The sequence below is a fragment of the Pongo abelii genome, chromosome 2, assembly GCF_028885655.2.
Source record: "Pongo abelii isolate AG06213 chromosome 2, NHGRI_mPonAbe1-v2.0_pri, whole genome shotgun sequence".
In the NCBI taxonomy this organism is placed as follows: domain Eukaryota; kingdom Metazoa; phylum Chordata; class Mammalia; order Primates; family Hominidae; genus Pongo; species Pongo abelii.
This window is the reverse complement of record NC_085928.1, coordinates 189,854,332-189,874,680: the sequence shown is the minus strand read 5'-3', so window position 1 is coordinate 189,874,680 and position 20,349 is coordinate 189,854,332. Positions and strand designations below refer to the sequence as shown.

Genomic DNA, 20,349 nt, shown 5'->3' with positions numbered 1-20,349 from the left:
GGACATCACATTGAGCCTAGACTCCTTGCCAACATAATAGTGGTCTGGAAATTTCTATTTGACCGTTCAGTGGATATAAAGTGTGAGGCATTCTAGCCTGTTTTGGCTGTCTGCCATGCTTACATTTTAGACATAAAGCCAGGCAGCTTAGTTCTGAATGTCACTTCTTTCCCTCCGCGTTCAAGTACTTCCTAGCCACAAAACATCCTTCGTATCTCAGGACATCTTAGCATTGGGAAGTGGTTCCTATTGCCTCAGGAAGATTCTGTTGAGATAAGCTGACACTTTCAGGCCACTTTATGATAAATTTACTTCATAGGATCCTCTGTAGAACCAATATCTTTGTCTCATCTTCAGTTTTATTCCCAGTAGCATTTTCTGTTTCTGTCAGTGTATGGATCTGATTCTTGTCTCAAATAAAAAGGAACAGTGAAAATAGGAGAACATCAACAACAACAACAAAAAGGATAGAAAAACATCACAAATTGGCTATAAAAGAATGGAAATCACATTTATTGAGTACCTATTGTATGCCTGGCACTTTACATACATTAGATCATTTAATCCTCATCTTATCCCTAAAAGACAATTAATTCCCCATTTTCAAATGAGGAAACTGAAACTCAGAGAGATCAAGAAACTTACTTCAAGTCACACACTAAGCCGTGACAGAGCCAGATGTTTCCACTTCACCAACAACATCCAACCACTGTGACTTGGAATTGGAATCAGAAAGCAAGATTATTAAGAGTAAAGTTTGACACACCATCTTAAAGATCCCATAGGAATGGTTAACTCTTGAAGCCCGTGCGCTACTAAAAAAATCTGGGTTGTGAGTTCAATGGAGCCCAGCCCCTGCCTTGAGTACGAGGGAGAAGCAGACAGACGAGTATTGAGACATCAGCAAAAATCCATCCCCCACTAGAGGAAAAGCTTGGAGATTAAAGAGGAGTGCTGCAGCCATTGTTGTAGACTGCCACAAAGGGTTAATGCAAGTAGTTTCTTTGTCTTTCTGTGGCTTTCCTAAGTGAGCTGGGTGGAGAGATTCCAGGCCAGGAAGCCACCGATCTTGCTGAGAAGCTAGTCTCTCCAGTGCAGTGCCAGGGCCAGTGAAACAGCAGGGACTGGTGGAGAGGTAGAGCTGTAGGGACCCTCTCCAATTTGAATTTTCTATTTCTCACAATGAGCTAGTCAAACACTGGTTACGTGCACTGTAAAAGAAAGAAGAAGCTAAGGTTATAAAACTTGCTTTTTTAATTCTCATTTGCCTTATTTGCATTTGAACAAGTTATTATTTCTGCTTTCATTAGAGTATTTAATGCAATGTAATCAACCTGCGAGGAAGTAAAAGTGTAACAGTTTTATAGTTAGTTACATTGAAATTTAAATTTGCATACTAAACAGCAAAGGCATTAACATGTGTACCTATTCATCAACTATGGATTATAAAATACCTCTCTTGGGTGAACCCAAACAGGATGCCATTTTCTGATTGAACTGCTTAATTAAATAAAAGATGATTAATGGCATTGCTTTATACCCCATATACTTTATTGTTTAAAATTAAAACACAAAGACATTCAAAACCTTCACTAAATCTCTGAATATGATAGATTGACTCCTCTCTGGGAAATTGCAACCTAAAATAACCTTCAGTATAAATAAAGCAAAGCAATAAAGTAAATAGCACCTGAACTCAGATTCAGTTTGATCATTTTAATTTCATTCAAAGCTTCATCATTGCTGAGGCTGGTCTAAGTCCTTTCTTACCAATTTGTGCCATACCAAATATAAGAATAACATGCAGCAAACATCCCAGTCTAACGAGCTGTCTCTATAAATCAATGATGAGCTAACTTAATTTTATTCTAACCTATCCTACAAACATAAAATCTTTCTGTACCCAACTGAAACCTATTTTTAAAAAATAATTTCAGAGTAGTAAATGGGCTTATCTTAACCTCTTCCATTTCTGGTAGTATTGACCACTGGCTTAGATCTCCTCGACCTGAGTGAACCAGTCTCTCAAACCCAAACCAAAGCCAAGAAGTCAGAGCCTTCATCAAAAACCTCATCCCTCAAGAAAAAGGCCGATGGATCTGACCTCATCAGCACGGATGCTGAGCAGAGAGGCCAGCCTCTCAGAGTCCCGGAGACTTCATCCTTAGATCTAGGTAAGGCAATCGCTTGCGGCTATGGATGCTCAACCTTGCTCTGCTGGTGTGGATACAAGAGGAAAGTTCCACCAATAGCATTAAACAGAGAACAAAGGAGTAGAAAAGGTATTCCATGGTGGAAACTGGACAGGACATAGCTTCTTTTGAGCTTGAACTGTATAGCAATTGGGGAGCTCAACTTTGCATAACTGATTGATTCATTTATTTATTCAACCCGCAAATATTGAGTTATAGATAGGTGCTGGGTGCCAGGTTAGGCACTAAAGTTAAAAATAAAGATAAAATGTGCATCTTTCTCTGTAGGAGCACTCAGTCCAGGACAAGAAAGAGGGACTTGTGAGTAACCAACTCTAATGCAATGCCCGGGGCAGCCAGATGAAACAGTATGTAACAAACGTGTTTGGGAATACATGCAATACAATAATAACAGCTACCATTTGATGGTGGGTTACAATGCCAAGGAACCACAGTACATTACTTTCATATATTATCTCATTAAATTATCACAACTCTTGGAAACATCTGAGGAACCAAGTTTCAAAATTTAAGCAATTTGCCCAAGATCTCACAGTTTATAAGAGGAAGAGTTGAAATTTGAGCCTAGTTCTAGTTAACCTCAAAGCCCATATGTTTTCCACTGTATTCTACCTCCTCTGAGAAAGGACAGCTTAATTCTCAGCTCCTGGAATCAGACACATTAAGTTATCCTTTCTCAAGAGAAAGAACAGTGACAGGTATCTTAGAAAGCCAAGAGGAACATGAATCTTCCCTGGCTGTGACTGACTGCTGTGTGTGTATGTATATGTGTGGGGAGGTGAATATTGTATATACATTCATAAGGAGATCATATTCATAGCTTATCCATAAGGCTGTGAGGAATAAATGGGATATATATATGAAATCACTTATTACTATGATATGTACATGTTAAATGGACATGAATTAATTTATTCACTTGTTCAGCAAACATTTCTCTGAGTATCTACCATATTCCCAGCACAAACTATGTGCTAGGAATACAAAGATAAATAATGTAAGCTCTCCGTGCCTTAGCAAATTTACAGTCTAGTAGGGAGATAGAAAAATGATTAAATGATTATAATAAAATATTAACTATATGTAGCAATGAAAGAAAACCCAGATCAGTTACTGCATGAGCCTCCACATCATGCCATTGCTCCAGCCAGTGGGAGAAGGTGTCTTACAAGAGGTACTATGCGAGCTGAGGTTTGAGGAATGCATAGGAATTTGCCAGATTCAAGATAGATCAGGAGAAAGATGGGGAGAACAGAGCAGGGTATCCCTGGTGCAGAAAGGAAAGGTATTCACACACAAATAGATAAACACGGAAAGATGTCTTTTTAAGTAAATATATGTATTTCAGTAGTATTCAAGGATGGTAGAATAGTGAGAGAAAAAGACTGAAATCACTAGCGGTGACATCATAGGAATCCTTGGATGTCATGCACTTAAGACTGGGGGAGGAGGGATGATGTTTGAAGGGTTCTGCTAAGAGGAATGACAGCAACAGTTCCTATTTTAGAAAAATCCTTCTCTGGTGGATTTATGGAGAAAGGAATAGAGGCAAGGAGACCAGTACAGAGATCCAGTAGTGACAATGGGGATAATGAGAAAGAGAGAGACAGGTTCCAAAAAATATTAAAACAAGACTTGGAAACAAAGATAATTTGTATATGTGAGCAATGGGGACATGCAGAACGTGCCAAGCTCCATGATAGAAGATGGAAGAAGGGCAGGAGTGAACTATTGAGTTCAGCTTTGAACCTGCTATATTTGAGGAAACTATGGGACTTCTCTGTGGATACCTCCATTAGACTGTTAAGTATATAGGTCTGGAACTGGAGAAAAAGAACTGAGTAGGAAATGGAGATTTGTAAGTCAGAAACCTGTGTATGAATGGATATTGGAACGATGGGTGTAGATGAGCTCTTCCAGGGATAGATTGTAAAGAAAGGAAAGAGAACCAAGCCATTGTTCAAATTCGTGGCATACACAGTAACCCCTCTCCCCTGCCATCCCTCTTTGAGGTCTGTCTTTGGATGGAAATTTTATAACTATCTCTACTATTTCCTCACCATCTAGGTTTATTCAGTTGTACAAATAAGTTAATAACATTTATAAATTTAGATTAAAATATATTAATACATTGATTGGGTGCAGTGGCTCATATCTGTAATCCCAGCACTTTGGGAGGCTGAGGCAGGAGGAGGGCTTGAGGCCAGGAGTTTGAGACCAGCTTGGACAACATAGTGAGATCCCATCTCTACAAAATTTTAAAAATTAGCCTGGCATAGTGGCATAAGCCTGTAGTCCCAGCTACTTGGGAGGCTGAGGCAGGAGGATTGTTTAAGCCCAAGAGATTGAGGCTGCAGTGAGCTGTGACTGCACCACAGCACTTCAGCCTGGGCAATAGAGTGAGACCTTGTCTTAAAAAAAAGAATATATTAATATATTACAGTGTAACACAGTAAGCATGCAAATGATGAACAATTTATTTCTCTGCTTCTGAGAAAATGTCCTATGAAAAAGTTGTAAAAGTACTTAGTTTAAAAGCATCTTTAAGAATAGCAGTGTTATTCACAATAGTAAAAAGGTGAAAACAACTGAAACCCATCATGAGATGAATGGAGAAACACAATGTGGCATATACACACAATGAACTTATTCAGCCTTGGAAAGGAATAACTTACATGCTACAACATGGATGAACCTTGAAGATATTGTGCTAAGTGAAGTCAACCAGGCACAAAAGGACAAATACAGGTTGAGCATCCCTAATTCGAAAATCTGAAATCCTCCAAAATTTGTTAAGTGGAAAATTCCACACCTGACTTCGTGTGATAAGTCACAGTCAGAACTTTGTTTCTTGCATAAGATTATTTAAAATACTTTATAAAATTACCTTCAGGCTATGTGTGTAAGGTGTGTATGAAACATAATTGAATTTCGTGTTTAAATTTGAGTCCCAGCCCCAAGATATCTCATTATGACATAGGCAAATATTCCAAAAAACAAGAAAAAAAATCCCAAATTTGAAACACTCCTGGTCCCAAGCATTTTGCGTAAGGAATAATCAACCTGGACTGGAGGATTCCACTTGTATGAGGTACCTACAATAGTCAAATTCATATAGACAGAAAGTAGAATAAAAGTTACCAGGGTTTGTGGGGGAGGGGGAATGAGGAGTTCGTGTTTAATGAGTAGAGTTTCAGTTTGAAATGATGAGAAAGTTTGGAGATGAATAGTGGTGATGGTTACACAACAGTGTGAATGTACTAATGTTACTGAATTGTACACTAAAATATGGTTTAAATTGTCAATTTGTTATGTATTTTTTACCACAGTTTTTAAAAAGAAGGGGAAAAAAGACCTTAGAGAACATCAACTGCAAACTGATCTTTTTTTTTTTTTTAGACAGAGTTTTGATCTGTTGCCCAGGTTGGAGTGCAGTGGCACAATCTGGGCCCACTGCAACCTCTGCCTCCCAGGATCAAGCAATTCTCCTGCTTCAGCCTCCCAAGTAGCTGGGATTACAGGCATGCACCACCACACCCCATTCATTTTTTTTTTTTTTGTATTTAGTAGAAACAGGGTTTCACCATGTTGGTCAGGCTGGTCTCGAACTCCTGACCTCAGGTGATCCACCCACCTCTGCCTCCCAATGTGCTGGGATTACAGGCGTGAGCCACCGCCACCTGGCCCGATCTTTTTCTAAACTAAAAAACTGAACCCCAAGATTGTTTTAGTGGGTTATTCACAGCCACACACCTGTTAATGAGAGAATCCAGCCAGATTTTTTATCTGTAAGAACTAAGCCACAGGGATAAAATGGTTCCAGCATTCCCTTGGCTGTCCTCATTGCCTCCTTTCTCTCTCTCCCCCATTATAAATTCCCTCCTTTTGGTGAAAAATTACATGCTTTATTCAAAAGCTGTGAAAATGTTCTGATTTATTCCCACCTCCTTTTAACACTGAAGCTCATCTCTTTAAACAGAATTTCTTTCTGGAATCATGCCAGCAATGCCCCAAGCCCCCACTTTAGCCAGAGACTGATAGAGTAGTGCTCCAGATGTACATTCTACACCAGATCACACAGGATCATATAGAAGATTCAGAATGAACGCAGCTTCAGAAATAAATTAGGTCAAACAACTTGATTGCTTTAACTGTAAAAGCAATGCAATTTATCTTAATAGGAGATTTCTATTTAGCTGCACAAGTTTTAACTTTTATGCAACATTGAAAAGATAAAGGTTGATCTTTGGGCTTGGGAACATTGGTTGAATGAAGCTCCCTTGGATAAGATTTTTCAATCTTAATTAATCTCTCTTTTTCTCTCTGCACCACATGCTCCACCCCCACCCCACTCCCCCCCACTCCCCCGCCCCGCTGCCACCTGCCTCACCTGCTTCCTCTGTACTTACTAGACATTCAAACACAACTGGAAAAATGGGACGATGTTAAGTTTCATGGAGATCGAAATACCAAGGGACATCCAACGGCAGAGAGAAAATCATCCTCATCTAGAACTGGATCAAAAGAGCTCTTATGGTAAGGTATTTTAATACCAGAAAATGGCCATTTATGTATCAACTTTATGAGTGGCACTGAAATAGCCAATGAGTTAAGTCAATCCAAATACTTGACATCACATGTAACCCCTATATAACAATACCAATTATGGTGGCTTCTGCCAACTCGAATTATTTCATTTCAACTGTCAAAAATCAATGCAACTCAGTCAATAAGCATTTTGAGAGATTCGTAATTCAACATTGTTAATAATGTTCTGAATGTGTAACTGTGCTGATTAGTAAAAATAGGTGTATATGTGTATATACCTGAGAATATTCAATATATTAAATAATAGTTAAATTTTTGCAGCTATACAGGTACCTTTTTTGGTTTGCTCAATCATTCACTATCAGATAATCAAGTAATTAAGAATAATGCATGAATGCTTATGAGAAAATCTGGCCACCTGAATTGTACCATATTTTTGAAGCTTCCTAAAGGGCAGTGTCCAGCTTCCGTCTCCTACTGCCCTCCCACATCTCCACTTATCATGACATTTCAAATTCTACATAAAGATAAAATCTCTCCTGAGACACTTTTTGGGAAGTTTCTTCCCCCACCAAAAAAAAAAAAAAAAAAAACCATAATTTTTTTATGAAACAGAATTTTCTGTAACAAAAATAGTACTGCATTTATTTACTTTTTGCCCATAATCGAACTGAATTTTTAATCGAAGATAATAACACCTAGCACATTGTAGCCTCTTACATTCTGAAAGTGGCCATAATAATAGAAATACATGAAACTTATCTCTATCGTCAGAATTTTGATGAGAGCTTTGACATCATGGCTTTCAATGATCCAAATTACCTAGTTTCTTGGCTGGATTTATAGCTTAATTTGTTTCTAATGTACATTTAATTTCCTTAATGCATCCTTTATAGGTCCTCAGAACACAGATCTCAACCAGAACTGAGTGGTGGAAAAAGCGCCCTGAACTCTGAGTCGGCTTCAGAATTGGAGTTAGTGGCTCCAACTCAGGTAACAAAACTGATTAGTCAATGAACACATCTTTCCCTATATATAGCATATAGCATAAATGTTTTATTTTCATTTTGTACAAAAAGTTTGAAGTATTTTTTGTACATTGCGTTTCATGTGCTGTTTCATTCAGTAGCTATCTCAATGCTTAAAATAGCTGAAATATAGGTGTGTGTGTGTATATATATGTATATCTACACATTTGACTGGAAAATGTGTTAATGAATTCACTGTGTACTTAGCACTTTTTCCTTGTTCTACTATTTACTGTTCTATTATTTTGTAATACAAAATCTGTTCTACTCTATTATTAGCACTATTTACATAACAGAACTCGATGGAGAGGAAATTGCGTCTTGAGTGTTCATTCACATCTATGCCCTGTGGAATATACTACACATTGGTACCCTGACTGTCACATTAAAATAAATGTCATGCTGAGAAATATATTATTATAGTATTAGGAGTCATGATGATGATAATAAGAGCTACTATTTATGAGTGCTACTAAGTATTAGGGACTTTACATATGTTTTTTAAGTGTTATATATAATACTCAAATAATCCTGCGAATTATTATTAACCTCACTTTAAAGATACTCTTTAGTCTCAGTGACGTCAAACACATTTTCCTGGGACGCTCAGCTAAATCATTGGTGGAAGAAGGGTGTGAACCAGGTCTGTCTGTCCATTACTTGAACCTTAAGTCCAGTTTAACTAGCTGTTTTATAACTAGTTATCTCCTATGATTAAGACCATATCTCCTATGGTTCTAAGAAGGCCAAAGTCAGTCTCAACCTTTTCATTCCCTTGAACACTTTTAAAGGCCTTGATCTAAAACCACAAAGATATCATATGTTGTTTGCATCCAAATTCATGCATTCTACAATCTAGTTGAGATGAGACTCAGTGTTTAAGGAAAATAAGTGTAATGAAATGAGCAAGAGAAATTTTCTTGAGCTTACTAGATGTTGAAACCAAGAGAAAATATACTATCTGAGGTGAAATAAACAGATAATTATAATAATAGCAGATATTATTGAGTGCTATAAGGACTTCTTACATATTAGCTCATTTTTTTCTGTTAAATAACACAATCAGGTATGTCCAATTTTATAGACAGTGAAACTAAGTTACAGTGAGCTGAAGAAACTTGTCTGTGGACCCACAACTAGTAAGTGGCAGAGAGAGGTAGGACACAGACAGAGAGGAAATCTTCAGCAAATAGAAGGCCTCTGGAAACTTTTCTAAGCCACCAGCAGTGCCCCCTACAAACACCTGACCCTCCACAAGAGAGGACGATTACTGCTCCCAGATCTTAGCTGGGAAACAAGTCCACTAACTTCCTGAACAAATAGCCCTGCAAACCTCAATGAATTGTAAATGTAGCATGAAAATGTAGTTTTTTCCTTGGTGCTCACTCTAAATGTATTTTTAAAAGGAAATTTATAGCACTTACTATATCAGAAAAATATTTCATGATAAGTACAGTAGAGATTTAGGCTCAGCTAAAGTGATTGGTACTGTTTCATAAACTGGAATTCTTGGAACAATTTAATGTAGCAATAAAACGTTTGTTTCTAAAGTGGGTGAGACTCGGCACAGGTAGGCTGTTCTACAAGGAGCTGAGGTGGAAGATCAGCTGGTGTCCCTGGTTGCCATAGAGACCCAGGATGCATTTATCTTATTCCAGTGACTGCAACTCTCCTGCTGGTTGTCTGATTTCATCCCACCAAACTGTCCTTCCTCTTACCCATCAGTACACCTTACTTCAAACAAAGACAAAGTACTTTAGAAAATTTTCTGTATTGTCTCCAAAACATAGTTTAAAATGCACCTGAGAGTTTTCTATCTGGACAAATCTTAATGAATCCTTTTAGAGAGTTATCAATTATTTGTAAATAATTTACTTTTATTTGTTTTTTTAAAAGCATTGCATGTTTACTTATGCATATTTGACTAAACTAAGGAAATTCATAATCTCCTAGTTTTAATTTCAGCCTATGGTTAAATTAGGAAAATTTCATGAATTTGGGACTTCATAGATCTGAAACACCAAGTCACTCAAACAGCAAGAGAATAACCTGATCAATCTACTTGTAATAAAAGACAAAAATATGTTAAAAGAAAAATCTGGCTGAGCACAGTGGCTCACACCTGTAATCCCAACACTTTGGTAGGCCGAGGCAGTAGATCACTTGACCCCAGGAGTTTGAGATCAGCCTGGGATACATAGCAAAACCGTGTCTCTACAAAAAACACAAAAATTAGCCAGGCACGATAGCACAAGCCTGTAGCCCAGCTCCTTAAGAGGCTGAGGTAGAAGGATGACTGTGCCTGGGAGGTAGAGGCTACAGTGAGCTAAGATTGAGCCACTGCACTCCAGTGTGGGAGACAGAGCAACACCTGTCTCAAAAAAAGAAAGAAAAGAAAAACCTTAGCCAAATTAAACTTAACAGAGTTACTGAGCAAAGAACAATTCACGAATCAGGCAGCCTCCTAAGCCAGAGTAGGCTCAGAAAGACTCCAGTGGGGAGTCCTACGGGGAGGAAGATTTACAGAAAGTAAAAGGAAAGTGATGTCTAGAAAACTGAAGTGAGGAACAGAAACAGCCGTATTGGTTACAGCTTGGCATTTGCCTTATTTGAACACGATTTGAACAACTGCCCGCTTTGATCAGCCAAAACTGTGTGATTGGCACAGGAGCAGGTTACAGTTTGTTTACATCTCCATTTAGGTTATGGTTCACTATGTAAAGAGAAATCTTTAGGCTGAACTTAAAATATGTAAGAAGTTGTTTTAACAATATATTGTTAGAAGCATAAATAAATATTTCATCTTTTAATCTGTGAACCATTTATATAGATAAAATCATGAAGGTGGTATAAAAATTCACCTTAAAAGTATAACTCAGATGGGGACAGGTGTGGTGGCTCACGCATGTAATCCCAGCATTTTGGGAGGCCAAGGTGGGTGGATTACTTAAGGTCAGGAGTTCGAAAGCAGCCTGGGTAACATGGTGAAACCCCATCTCTGCTAAAAATACAAAAATTAGCCAGGACTGGTGGCGCATGCCTGTATCACAGCTACGCAGGAGGCTGAGGCATGAAAATTGCTTGAACCTGGGAGGCAGAGGTTGCAGTGAGCCAAGGTTGTGCCACTGCATTCCAGTCTGGGTGACAGAGTGAGACTCAGCCAAAAAAAAAAAAAAAAAAAGTATAACTCAAATGGTTCACAGGAAAAGAAGGAGATGTTTTCTTCTCTCTCAAGCCAACATAAATTATATAAGGCAGTGACCCAACAGGTGAAGACCTACTTACAAAATTCCTTTAAAAATTGCATTTCAGAATCACAAAGAAAATGGAAGCTCACAATGTGAAGAACTAATGTTTTCAAATTTTCTTTATAAGGGAGGAAAAGGAAAAACATAGTCTAACCTCTTTCAAATAGTGTTTTGAATGCTGTAGGGATAAAAGGAACTTTCTTTCCACCTCTGGAAGTTTTGAGAATTTGAGTCTACAAACCAAACTGATTACCAGGAGGAAAGGCATGCAAACGGATTGATGTGGAAGCATGCGGAGAGTCACACAAAGTATGAAACTCAGGGAAGGGCCAGATGATTGGAGCCTAAATATCCTCTTCATAGAGGAGAGGGAAGTAGGGAATGATGGTACTCTTAGAGGAAAAGTAAATGATTTTTAGGGGAAATGAAGGGGCCTGAAGAACAGACAATAGCCTCGTAACTGTAATAGGTTCATCACCCGATGCAAGTCAGTTAGCCAAGACACCAAGTTGCAACAGAGAAAGACGTTTGATCACAGTGTCACCTGACAAGGAGATGGGAGGAAACCTCAAATTCATCTCCCCGAGGAGTTTGGGGCTAGGGTTTTTAAGGGTCTTGGAGTGGGCGGAAGTGTGGCGATCACTAACTGTTTGAAGAGTGCAGAGTGAAGCTATAGGACAGAGAGATGAAGAAGCTGTGTTCTCATGCTGATCCCATTCATCTGTGGGGGTCTTCAAACTGATTGCTGGAATTCAGGGTCTGAAAAACATCTTAATGATCCTTAAACAAAAGCCTTATGATTTGAATGTCAGAGATCCTGTCTGTAGGAACAATGAGGATATAAATTGTCAGTATCTACTGGTATGTGACTATTAGCCACAAGGAAGTGGGACAAAGCGCAGCCTTATTAATACTTAATTATCACCATATTTCTGTCCAGAATCTGGCATGCAATTCTTGTCAACCCTGTGGGGGCAGTTTCAGCCTGGTAAAGTTCATCTGAGTCCCCTTCGATCAGCTAAAACTCCATGATTGGCACAACAGTAGGTTACAGTCTGTTTACACTTCTATTTAGGTTATAGCTCACTATGTACAGAGAAATCTTTAGGCTGAACTTAAAATATGTAAGAAGTTGATTTATATAGATATCTATATATAACAAAAGCCATATTGGGAAGGCTGATCTTTACCATGTGTTATAATCCGTATTTCATTCTCAATCCTAAACCAGCAAGTCTGGGCACACTGCTAAATTGCAGAAAAGTTTCAGGATCTTTAACTGAGTTGGTGTGGTGTCAACTCTAAGTGTTCCTTCCTGGGAGTTAATCTTTTCTAAGGAGATTGCATTTCTTCTGGGAACTTCAGAGAAAGTCCCTACCTGTGCTTCAGGGGAGGCAGAGGGGTGAAAGACAAAGGAATGGGAGAAGGTCAGAGACACCTTGGTTCTGAGGCTGCCTCTTTAGTTCAAAGTACCCAGCACGTCCAAGTGCCATGTTTTGGGGTACCATTTTTCTGAGCCCCAACAATACACTAATCAGAGTGACTGGAGGTGATAATAAATTATATAATCTCTGTGTTTTTAAGAATAAGTTTTCTTGACACTTACCCAAACTGTGTAACGAATATTCCCTGGAGTTAATTGTTTTTAAAAGTCATATAGCCCGAAAAATTAGAAAACACTTGAAGAATTAAGAAAAACACAGAAAGTAATATAAAATTACCTTTCTCCACAAATAGGTTAAGATAGTGATTAGTGAGGCAAAAGAAAAATAATTCGGCTTCTGCTGGAGACTGATAGTTCAAGCCTTTTTGGATTTGGACACTTGGAAGGGGAGCTCCAAGACAGGCTTTTGCAGACCTCAGTTAGATTTTACTGGGATGTGCAGCAGCCAGCTCTCCAAGTGCCAAGTCACAATTTTGTAACTCACTGATTTTGCTGACTTTGGCACAGCAAATGCTTCCATTCACATAGTCTTAATTCCAAACCAGAACAATTTAAATGTTGGCAATATCCTGAGGGGACCAAAGCCCTTGGTCCCCTAAAGGTTCTCTGAAAAACCACTGACATGAGGCAGATTGATTAATAGGAGAAAAGGCATACAAATGTTCTTAACGTGTACACACAGGAGCCCTCGGAACGAAGACCCAACCCCCCAGTGAGGTACAGAAGCTTATATAGCATCTCGAGGTTGCAGAGAGAATATGGGCTCAGAGCATGGGCAAAAACAGGTTTCGGTTGCAGGACAGGTTATGGGAGGGAGAAAGGAAGAGGCTTGGCTAGCAAAGGGGGCCTTATCATATAGATGAAGCCTCTGGCAGGTAGGAGTCTCAGAGAGAATAGCTGGTAAATGTTTCCTTTCAGTCCTTTAAAGGTGTCAGACTCTCAGTTAATCTTTCCTAGATCTGGGCAAAGGAAGTGCTGGTTGCATTAATACAGATTCTCTACAGATCTACAGATGCAAATTTCCCCAACAAAAGACAGCATTGCAGGGCCACTTCAGATTATGTCAAAGAAATATATTTTGGAGTAAAACATTTTTATTTCCTTCAATCCCAAACCAGAGCAATTTAAACCTTAAGTGCAGGTATGTTTTCTAAATTTCTAAAGGAGTAATGTAAAAGGAAATGCATGTTAGTAGCTGTTATTTATCACATACCTACTTCCTATGTGTAATATGAGATTATATTTTTATATATTATTTGAAATTCTTACAATAACTTTGGGAGTTAATATAATCCCCATTTCACAGAAGAAAAATACATCTTAGAGAGCAAAATTTTCCCCAGGTGACACAGCTAAAGAGGAAAGGATCCAGGATTCAAATCAACCCATTAGCTCCTAAAGCCTTTGTTATTGGGCTGGGTGCAGTGACTCATGCCTGTAATCCTAGCACTTTGGGAGGCCGAGGCAGGCAGATCCTTGAGCTCTGAAGTTCAAGACTAGCCTGGGCAACTTAGTGAAACCCCATCTCTAAAAAAAAAAAGAAGAATAAATAAATAAATAGTAAAGCATTTGTTCTTAACTACAGACCACCTCCTTTCAGCCACATCATGCTTATCCACCAGAGATAATTCACAATTTCTCTTCTCACTGCAAACTCTGATTATTACTTACTTTTACAGGGTTGATATGATTAAGTAATTTTAAAGAATGTGTATCACTTTATTCCAGAATCTTTGTAAAACAAATTAGGATTGTCATCGGATTTCAGGCCATACACAATTTTGTGCCTTCGTCTTCCAAAATGATTCTCAAGCCCTTACTTTTAGAAGTATTGATGGCTTCCGTTTCATTCCATTTCAGTTCAACAAATGTGTTTGAATGTCTACCCTCCGCAAGGCAAGGAAAACGTTGGAAAGACCAATTAGACTAAAGTTGAAATCTTTGTGTCTAACAGAAACAATTAGATACACTATCAATATTAATAATTTTGCTTGCTGGAATACAGTACAGGAGCCACTTCAACATGGCCTTTTCCCTCCAGGCCACACACAGTGAGTGATTAATGAGGAGGGAATGAAACAAAGATGGAAGTCAGGGAGAAAGAAAGACAGGCAGGCAGGCAAGAAATCTGAAAGAGCACTTCCAGCACAGTAGGAAATCTGTGCACAGTACATTCTCAAATATTTGTGGAAGTGGAGAAATAAGGGATCCTAACAAAAAAGGAAAACAACTAATCAAATTTAACAATGTGGAAGTAGCAGCTGAAGTCAATTAAAGGCAGGAAAAAAAAAACCCCCAAAATTTTATTCTGGATCATTTTTAAAACTAGCTTCAATAATAGTTTTTAGTTTTGCCCGATAATAGACTGTTCACAAATCAGCACTTATTTGCCTCGATGTTCTTCAACATAGAATTTGGTAGTTGAAGGGAGATGGGGACTATATGCTGCCATGCCTTGTACAAAGCTCTAGGAATTGGCTCCTTTACATACAAGGGACAGTTTTTGTGTGTATTTTCTTTTCTTTTTTTTTTTTTTTTTTTTTTTTTTTTTTGAGACAGAGTCTTGCTCTGTCGCCCAGGCTGGAGTGCAGTGGCGCGATCTCGACTCACTGCAACATCTGCCTCCCAGGTTCAAGCAATTCTCCTGCCTCAGCCTCCTGAGTAGCTGGGATTACAGGTGCCAGCCACCACGCCTGACTGATTTTTTGTGTTTTTAGTAGAGACGGGGTTTCGCGATGTTGCCCCAGGTTGATTTCAAACTCCCGAGCTCGGGCAATCCACCCCCCTCGGCCTCCCAAAGTGCTGGGATTACAGGCGTGAGCCACCGCGCCCGGCCGTGTGTACTTTCAATGACAAATGTTTGTTGACTGTTTAAGAAAAAAAAAAATCCTGTGTATTTCAATGAGGAAAGTGTTTAAATGATCTATTCTAGTATAAGACTCCAACTAGTCTCCACCAACCACTAAACAAAAGTACTCTAAAAGTCACACCTGATAGGCACTAACCAGAAAGATAATAATGAAAGCAAAGTTGTATTAAGCACGTACTATGTCCTATGTATGGCGTATTTACATGAATTGTTATAATCAGTCCTTCCAGAGACTCAACATGTGAACGTACACTTCGCAGATGAAAATAGTTTAAGTAATTTGTCCAAGGTCACCAGGTAGCAGTAAATTGTAAACCAGGATTTGGCCTCAGGCAATCGGACTCCAGCATATGCTTTTAATGACCATGTTATTCTGTCACTCAAGGTCTGCTAGTTGTTATATTTTTCTTTTCTACAGTTAAACAGATTCCTTTTTCTCCTCCAGCAACAATATAAAGGCAATTGTATGAGAAGCTATTAACAACGGTCATTGTGGTTAGCCAATAGAGTTTTGCTAGAACAACCACAGCCACAAATACAGTAATTCTCAAATTATAATTTTGATCACAATCATAATTTTGAATAAAGAAAATAAAATACAACATTCCTTTTAAAAATCTGTTAAATTCTTTCTTCTCTCTCTTTACCTAGTGCTTATCATTCAGAACAATCAACAGTTAGGGGAACTTAATGCTTTCTTCTTTGGAGAGTGCAATATCCTACAATCCAATTAAGTTAAACCAATTAAAATGCCATTTGTAAACCCAAGGTGTTTCCAGGAGCTTGCTATAGCTGTGGAGCATTTTTCAAAATCATGCAAAGGAGAAAAGAAATGCCTACATTAGAGTACATTTGTGAACTCCAGTACATTTGTGAACTATAGCTAGATCAGAGGTTCTCTGTGTAGTTCCCTAGCCTAGCACTATCAGTATCACCTGAGAACTTGTTAGAAATGCAGATTCTGGGCCTTACCTCAGACCTACTGAATCAGAGTCCCTGGGGGTGGGGCCTAGCAATCTGCATTTTAACAAGGCCTTCCAGTGATTCCAATGCCCACAAAGGTTTGGAAATCACTGTGCTGTCAAAACAACTGCAACTCAAATTTATGAGTATAATGTGTAGCTGTTTCGTTTACCATACCTTTATGTAAGTACTAAGCAATATAACCAGTTTATAAGCATTACTTTGATATATATATGTATATATCTCTTCCCACAGCTTTTGCCTGTGATGAAATTAAAAAAAAAAAAAAAGTTTGCATTGAAAGGAAGGCTGATCTTTACCATATGTTATAATCTGTATTTCATTCTGAATCCTAAACCTGTATGTCTGAGCACGCTGCTAAGTTGCAGAAAAGTTTCAGGATCTTTAACTGCATACTAATCGCAATTTGAAAACTGCCTCTGTTTACCTTCAGTATTTACTGATCTTTGATGGCATTTATCTTATACTTCCTTGGGCAAAAGTAATGGTTTCAAAATGTGACATAGATAACACTCGTCTTAACGATAATCTAAGGCCTTCCTAAAAATGTGGAAAATAACACTTCCCTAAACAGTAACTGTACTATGAAAATAAAATTTCATTTACACAGTAAGATTCTATTTGCACTTGTTGTTTTAAATGGTAAAGAGAATATGAACTGTAAGCCTAGAATTCGGAGAGATTTTTCTCTTCTTCCAGTGCCCTTTGCATCCTGTGATGTGCAGTGCAGCTGGTGCATGAAACACTGACAAAGGGAAGAAGCCAAGGACAGTAATGGAATCCTGTTAGGTCAGGCTTCACAGGAAAGTGAGGTTGTATCTTACTGGTGAGAAGTGCCTGCTAAGAAAAGGATTTGCCTTGGGACAAAAATATTAGTGCTTTCACTTTCCTCTACTGCCATTCATGGGTCATTCATGACATTATATAAATGCACAAAGTTTTTTCCTTTTTTACTAATTCATTTTTTACTGACAAATTACAATTTTATATATTTATCATGTAAAACATGATGTTTTGAAATATATATATTTTGTAAAATGGCTCAGTTGAGCTAATTAACATATGCATTCACTCACATTTTTATAGTGAGAATACTTAAAATCTACTTTCTTACCAAGTTTCAAAAATATAATACACTGTTATTAATTATAGTTACCATAATGTGCCATAGATCTCTTGAACTTTTTCCTCCTATCTAACTGAAATTTTATATCCTTTGACCAACATCTCCCAAACCCCTCAACCTTCACCTCCAGCTCCTGGTAACCACCATTCTACTCTGCTTCTGTGAGTTCAAGTTTTTTCGATTCCACATGTAAGTGAGATCACATGGTACTTGTCTTTCTGTGCTTGGCATATTTCACTTAACACACTGTCCTCTAGGTTCATTCGTGTTGTCACAAATGAGTTTTTCTTTCTTGTATGAGGCTAAATAGCATTCCATCATCTATATATATCACATTCTCCTTACCCTTCCTTCCATTGGTAGACAGACTGATTCTGTATCTTGGCTATTGTGAATAATGCTGCAATGAACACAGGAATTAAAATATTGTTTAGACATACTGATTTCATTTCCTTTGGATATTGTATTAGTCTGTTTTCCCGCTGCTGATAAAAACATACCTGAGACTGGGTAATTTACAAAAGGAAGAGGTTTAATGGACTTAGAGTTCCACGTGGCTGGGGAGGCCTCACAATCATGGTGAAAGGCAAGGAGGAGCAAGTCATATCTTACATGGATGGCAGCAGGCAAAGAAAGAGCTTGTGCAGGGAAACTCTCCCTTATAATACCATCAGATCCCATGAGACTTATTCACTATCATAAGAGCAGCATGGGAAAGACCTGCACCCATGATTCAATTACCTCCCACCAGGTCCCTCCCACAACACGTGGGAATTCAAGATGAGATTTGGGTGGGGACACAGCCAAACCATATCAGATATACACCCAGTAGTGGAATTGCTGGATCATGTGGTAGCTCTACTTTTAGTTTATTGAGGACCCTCATCCTGTTTTCCATAATGGTTACACTAATTTGTATTTCCACCAACAGTTTACAAGGGTTCTTTTCTCTCCACATCCTCTCCAACACTTATCTTTCATCTTTTCGATAACAGACATCCTAATAGGTGTGAGGTGGTATCTCACTGTGGTTTTAATTTGCATTTCCCTATGATTAATAATGTTGAATATTTTGTTCATATGTCTATTGGCCATTTGTATGTCTTCTTTTGAGAAATGTCCATTCAGGTCCTTTTCCCATTTTTAAATCAAGTTGTTTTCTTGCTATTGAGTTAAGTTCCTTATATATTTTAGATGTTAACCCCTTATCAGATGTATGGTTAGCAAATATTTTCTCCTATTCTGAGGGTTGTCTCTTTATCGTCTTGATTGTTTCCTTTGCTGTGTGGAAGTTTTTGAGTTTGATGTAATCCCTCTTGCCTATTTTGCTTTTGTTGCCTATGTTTTTAGTGTCATATTTTTAAAATTGTTTGCCCAGACCAGTGTCATGTAGCATTTCCCCAATGTTTTCTTCTAGTAGTTTCATACTTTCAGGTATTACATTTAAGTCTTCAATCCATTTTGAGTTGATTTTTGTATATAATGTGAGAAAAGGGTCTAATTTCGTTATTTTGCATGTAGATATCCAGTGTTCCAAGAACAATTTATTGAAGACACTATTCTTTCTCCATCGTGTATTCTTGGCACCTTTGTAGAAAACAATTAACTATAAATGCATGGGTTTATTTCTGAGCTCTCTATTCTGTTCCATTGGTCTATATGCCTGTTTTTATGCTGTTATCATGCCATTTTGATCACTATAGCTTTGTAATATATTTTGAAGGCAGGTAGTGTGATCCCTCCAATGTTGTTCTTTTTGCTCAAGATTGCTTTGGCTATTCAAGGTCTCTTGTGAGTCTGTACAAATTTTATGATTTTTTTTATTATTTCTGTGGAAAACATCATGGGAATTTTGATAAGAATTGGGCTGAATCTATAGATTGCTTTAGGGAGTGTTTGGGACATGTAACCATATTAATTCTTTCAATTCGTGATCATGGGATTTTTTCATTTATTTGCATTTTCTTCAGTTTCTCAGAAAGTTTATTTCTTACCATGTGTCCACACTTGAAATTTTTATTTGTTTATTTTATTAATGAAGGAACCAACAGGAAGACAATAGAGTTGGTTCCAAAAGCAAAACAATGAGGAACAGAGCTTTATATAGCCAGTTGGGAACTAAATGCCAAAATGAGCTTCCCTAGTTAGATACAAGATTGGCTAACTTTCTACGAGACAATAAGATATCACCATTGGAGTTAACATCTTTACTAGGTTACACCATCCTAACGACTTCATCCTAAAAGGTTGTGAACTATCTTCCCCTTTATATTTGTTTATATTTGTTCATCGAATATATTGTGGCCCAAAAGTGTCAGATCAGGGTTGTAGTTGACTGAATGGTGGCCAGATACGGCAAAATACATGATTAAATTACAGGTCTTGGGAGAAGGAGGCTTTCCTGAACTATTTGGGTGGGCCCTAAATGCAACCACATGTACCTAATAAGAGTAAGGCAGGTGGAGTTTTGAGAGAGAAGAGGTGGCAACATGGAGTGACTCAGTCATAAGCCAAAGAATGCCTGAAGCCACTAGGAACTGGGAGAGGCATGGCGCAGATTCTCCCCCAGAGCCTTCAGAGGGAGTGTGGCCCTGCTAATGCCTTGATTTTGGAATTCTAATCTCCAGAACTTTGAGAGAATAAATTTCTGTCCTTTCAAGTCAACCAGTTTGTGGTAGTTTATATTTGTTACACCAGCCATAAGAAGCTAATACAAGGATCAAGAAGACTTAGAAAATTCTCTCACGTGATATCAAGAAATCACACAACCTCAATTTGCCTCTTTCAAAGTTGGGCATACATTTTTCTATCACAAGTTCTTTTGCTTTTACAATGAGTATAAATTGGCTGCCACAACCCTGGAGTACAAGAAACGTCTTATTATTTTTA

At 38.1% G+C, this 20,349-nt stretch overlaps 1 protein-coding gene across 6 annotated transcripts in view; it reads left to right on the top strand.

Moving 5' to 3' along the window:
• The window catches only part of PEX5L (peroxisomal biogenesis factor 5 like), a 243,904-nt gene that overhangs the window by 156,661 nt on the left and 66,894 nt on the right, over positions 1-20,349 (top strand). For all 6 annotated transcript variants that reach the window (XM_002814329.6, XM_002814326.6, XM_002814327.6 and 3 more), the window contains 3 exons: positions 1,980-2,174; positions 6,626-6,749; positions 7,658-7,754. In XM_002814329.6, coding sequence (XP_002814375.1) covers positions 1,980-2,174; positions 6,626-6,749; positions 7,658-7,754 — 416 coding nt within the window. The remainder of the gene's footprint in view (positions 1-1,979; positions 2,175-6,625; positions 6,750-7,657; positions 7,755-20,349) is intronic.